Source organism: Homalodisca vitripennis, chromosome 2, assembly GCF_021130785.1.
Source record: "Homalodisca vitripennis isolate AUS2020 chromosome 2, UT_GWSS_2.1, whole genome shotgun sequence".
NCBI lineage: Eukaryota > Metazoa > Arthropoda > Insecta > Hemiptera > Cicadellidae > Homalodisca > Homalodisca vitripennis.
In genome coordinates this window covers 41,924,722-41,929,545 of record NC_060208.1, presented here as the reverse complement: position 1 = coordinate 41,929,545, position 4,824 = coordinate 41,924,722, and the positions used below count along the sequence as shown (strand labels likewise).

Genomic DNA, 4,824 nt, shown 5'->3' with positions numbered 1-4,824 from the left:
CTTTCGTCAGAGCGAGTTTTTCGTCGGACCACAAATATGAAAATCAAAAATAATACGTAGAAATCTGAGCTTGGCAATAAAAGTTCATCCGTATTGACGTTTACTGCAAACATGCTTAGAAGCGAGCGCAGTGAGCATTATGTTCTTTTGGTATTGCATGACCTCGAGGGTCAAAAGATAAAGTTTAGATTAAATGAAAATAATTTACACTCTTTATAATGTCGCAATCTTAACTGCATGTTGATAACTGTAAATTACAGGAGAGAAAAGTGGTATATATAAGTACTCCCGAGTGAAACTAAATTCAGTCGTCACAACTCCCTGGATACAATATTGGTAAGTAACAACTTCTTCATATCCCAAATAATCATTATCTAACTATCTTTAAATAATTAGTATGTTAAATAAATAACTAACTAACTTTACTAACCGATTAACGTACTATCTAATGTTCCAATTACCTTGATGAAAAAACATAATTTCACTAGCCTATATTAATTATCTATTTTATCAGTTATTGGGTTATGAGTATCTATTGTAAGCTTGGTGCTTTATATTCTTTATAACTTAAATGTTTATTTCTTGAAAAACATTAAATTTAAAAGGAGACAATGAATACAGTATCAGTATAGTTCATACAAAGAAATTCTAAAACTAACACATTATTCCAAATGTAATTATTCTTACACATTATACACTAGGTATATATCTTCACATTTTATATTTTCACGTGTTTTGTATTTATTCACACTTGATATTAATACACTACGTTTATTTTATAAACTTTTATTATTATATTTGCACAAATTGAAATGGATCGATTTTATGAAAAGCTTTATTAACTTAGTAAATACAATGTATTTTAAAAATTTACTAATTCTATGAATTTGATAAATGCTTTCCAACGCTCTTTCACAAAATGTCATTAAATATTGTAAAATAAATTATAAGATATATAATTTACATCACCCGTTATTAATATCAAATAAGGAAATTTATCGACTGATTGATTCACCCACAATCCAATGTTACAATTATTATCGTCGTAAAACTTAATTTTTACTAACCTCTATTAAATAGCAATTTCATCACTTGTCAGGTTTAGAGTAACTATTGTCAGCTTGATTTTTTTAATTTCTAAAAACTCTCTTTCAAAATACCGCAGTAATAAAATCTCTTCCCTCTATATCTCTATCTTGCATGTAGTTTCATTTTTTTTCAACTAACGGCTAGTAATAATGTTCTAATTGACTAAGTATCTAAAGCATGCTTTTAACATTTCAGACACGATGAAACTCACAGTCCTGCTCTGTTGCCTGGCTGCCGTTCTCTACACGGTCTCGGCATTCCCCGCTGAAACTACTGAAGCTCCAACACCTCCACCTCTCAATAACAACAAAGGTTTCCGATCCATCAGTGACGCCTTGGACTCAGCTTTAGACTGGGGAGGTTACGATAGTCCCAGGCAGAGTAAAGTCCGTGGAGCTATTCACGCTGCTTACCATGAAATCCAGTACCGTTTAACAGACAATCAGAGGGAACATGAGAGGGCGAAGGATCAGTGGGGCGTCGTTAGTGGAGGACGACGAGATAATCTTGATCGATACGATAGGGAGCATTATGGTACAAGGAATCAGAATCGTGATGAAGATTAAGTATAAGAATAATCTGAATATTGTTTTAAACTAATATAAATAGATAACTAACTGCTAACAAACAACTATAACTACTATGCAACAGATTATGTTACTAATCCTACCATATAAAAAATATTGTTTTTAATTTGAATAAAATATTTGTTTTGTGAAATAATGTCTGAACTTTCTCTTGTATTTTTATTTTCTCATATTTAATACCCTATGTAACAATTGCAATTCATAAAAAATGAGTCGTCTACGTCTTCAGAATGAAATGGAGATCGACCCAAGTTTGCACCAAGAGAAAGTTTTATCACATGTTATATGTTCTTAACAAAGTCCTAATACTTTCTTAAGTTTCATACTTTTCGTGCACTACTAGGTAAACTCATATAATATTGAAGGAATAAACAGTTAACTTGACACTATCAAATTGGCAATACTAAAAATGTATGTTCAAAATGTTTAGGTTATCAAAAGGACACATAAACATTTAAGGAGTCCTCATACTGCTCGTTAAAAGTCATTTTAATAATATTTTCCTTAACAGTTGTTAATAAGCAGTTGTTATAGATTAGAATTTTCAAAATATATTACAAAATCATATCATGATCCAAGAATTAGATACTTCTGGTGTATTCGAAATTCATCTTGAATTAAGTTGAACAAATTGAGCCTTGTCTGTGATGTCAATTGATTAATTCTTCTTAGTCCTTTAAGATATTGAACTAGCTGTAGAATATAATGGGGGGGGAATAATACAGATGCACAGCCAGTAAATGGTTACCTCCTACTTATTATTATTTAAAATCAGGCAGAAGTTAATAATTAAAACTAGAAAGATTAACGTGATTATTTTAAATAATAACAAAAGCAACCCTCATGGAAGGTATCGGTTACTTTTCTTCTTGATTACTCATTTTATATCCAATCAGCTGACATTAAGTTGGTTAACTGCTTGAGCAGAAAAACCTCGAAACTTTATTTTTATTTTTTAATAAATTATTTCATTTTGGAAAAGCTGACTTGTAATAAATTTAAACTGCACATATATGAATGGTACAGCGTTAGTTAAGGGGCTGGAGGTATTTCATTTCTGTTTGTCTGTCGATATTTTTAGAAAACACTAATTTATAGACTTATTTATTTTTATTTAGGCTTTATTTTTGTAGGCAACATTGAGTTCGAGCAAATCCGCGATTCAGCTGAGGGTTAAGGTTTATTTTACATTTTTACATCGGTGTTACGGGTAATATGATGACAACGAGAATATCCCAGAATAAATAAATATGTAAACAAACTGAGAACAATCATTTGAAACTTTTACTATAGATCTAGTAACATATGTAGCCTTATATCTGCAAAATATCTCGAGAAATATTTTATAAGTAGACTTTTTGGATTTTGTCTGAAGTTTCAAACAAAACTCACAAAGTCTATGTTTCATAACTACATAGACAAGTATGAGTTACTCGTACATGATGTAGAAATGCATTTGTAGCCATGAAACCTATCAATATCTTAGCACATTCTATATGTTACAATCTATCGACAATGAAAATATAAAGAAGAGTTTTAAAAATAATTATTGGTAGAGTTAATACAATTTTTAATATATTTCAACACTTCTTTTATATGCGCCTTTCCCCCAACTAATCAAAAGTTTTTGACACCATAATCATAAAAATAAAACTGATTATATAAGCAACCAATTAATCGCGTACGTTTTGAAACCTTCGTCGTCACATGGCGAGCTCCCAACTGTTCTTTAAACAGTTTTAAACAGGCCGAAGTCAATGAGTTTGCGTTTAATTATGGAGGTAACTTATTTATTTCCACTGTATAAAATATTCCAACTGACCAAAAATTACTAAGGCGCATATTTAATGCAATTCTAGTAGACATATTTATAGAGTTGAGTAATAACATCTACTGTAAAATATGGAAAGTTTGCACAAGACGAGAAGACATACTAAATTTTGAAGTGCTATACGTACGTGTTACATAATGGGGCCTACAATATTTTACTAAAGGTAAGTTAATTACAAGAAGTTTCAAACACTAAATCCCACTTTTTGGAACATAAAATGGCCCAACATTCAGAGCCACAATAGGACCAAACCCATAGGAGTATAAAAATCTAAAATTTACCACTGTAATACAGAGGGTTTAAACAATATACAATATCAGTGTATCGACATTAAAGATAGTGAATAGACGTTGGGGTAAACCCAACAATGGAAGATGTTAAACTATAGCAACATAACCAGTGTCAACAATGGAAAATTATTCTAAAATAAAAATCAAATAATAATTCATTCTGCGTTATCAAGTATATATTAGTCAGCCATATGACGTCTGACAACTTTATTTTTTAATTATGCTTCGGCTACGAAACGTGCTGCTTGCCAGGGAAATTAGAAAAGTTAGTAGCATGAAAACAAAAAACAATCATCCTTATCCATTTTACTAGCTCAGAGTGCTACAGTGCATCGATTCTCTTGAAGGTCTTTTCAAATGTTATAGCGATTTTACTATTATAGGTAAATAATTAAGATTGGTAGTTATAGAGGATATCGTCAATAATTTTATGGATTCAATTACAGTGTACAAATTACTTTAAATTGAATTTGCCATCCTTCGGGTCATATTAACCAGTTGTAAGTTGTAAAAAAAGCACTTTATTAAAAGATTGTTATTATTAATAAAAAATCTTTTGCAGCCCAAGAATATTTTCAAATTTATATACGCGTCATCATAAGGGCACTGAAATAATTGTAGCTTACAAATCTACTCACAGACATGTGTGGCTCCAACTCAATAACATGTTCTGTCCAGACAACAATGTCCGTATCACACCCACAATGTTTGGTGTTGACTGCTTGCCGTTTGTTGGTGTTTGGTTTAACAAACAGACCGAGTCGGACAACCGATCTGGGGTTGATTGAAACTGTCACAGTCAACACGGAACACCAGATTGTACTGCGACCGACAATGCAAGCTTGATTTGGCGCATTCATTCTATTTGTAGAGCAGGGTGGTTTTACCTCCCTATCTATGATTATACGAGAACTTTAAAATACCGGAACCCTTGGGCTGATAGTTAAATTATTGTTATGGACACAGTATTCCAGATATTTAGGAACATTTCCAAAATCATTTTCTTAGATAAAGACAAATATTTACG

The 4,824-nt window shown here is 31.4% G+C and overlaps 1 protein-coding gene across 1 annotated transcript; it reads left to right on the top strand.

The window, feature by feature from the left end:
• The first annotated feature begins 288 nt into the window (after positions 1–288).
• Positions 289–1,821, top strand: LOC124356246. The gene is made up of 2 exons (XM_046807430.1): positions 289–336; positions 1,285–1,821. The coding sequence occupies exon 2, from the start codon at positions 1,290–1,292 to the stop codon at positions 1,653–1,655; it is 366 nt and encodes a 121-aa protein (XP_046663386.1). The 5' UTR covers positions 289–336; positions 1,285–1,289; the 3' UTR covers positions 1,656–1,821.
• The last annotated feature ends 3,003 nt before the right edge of the window (positions 1,822–4,824 follow it).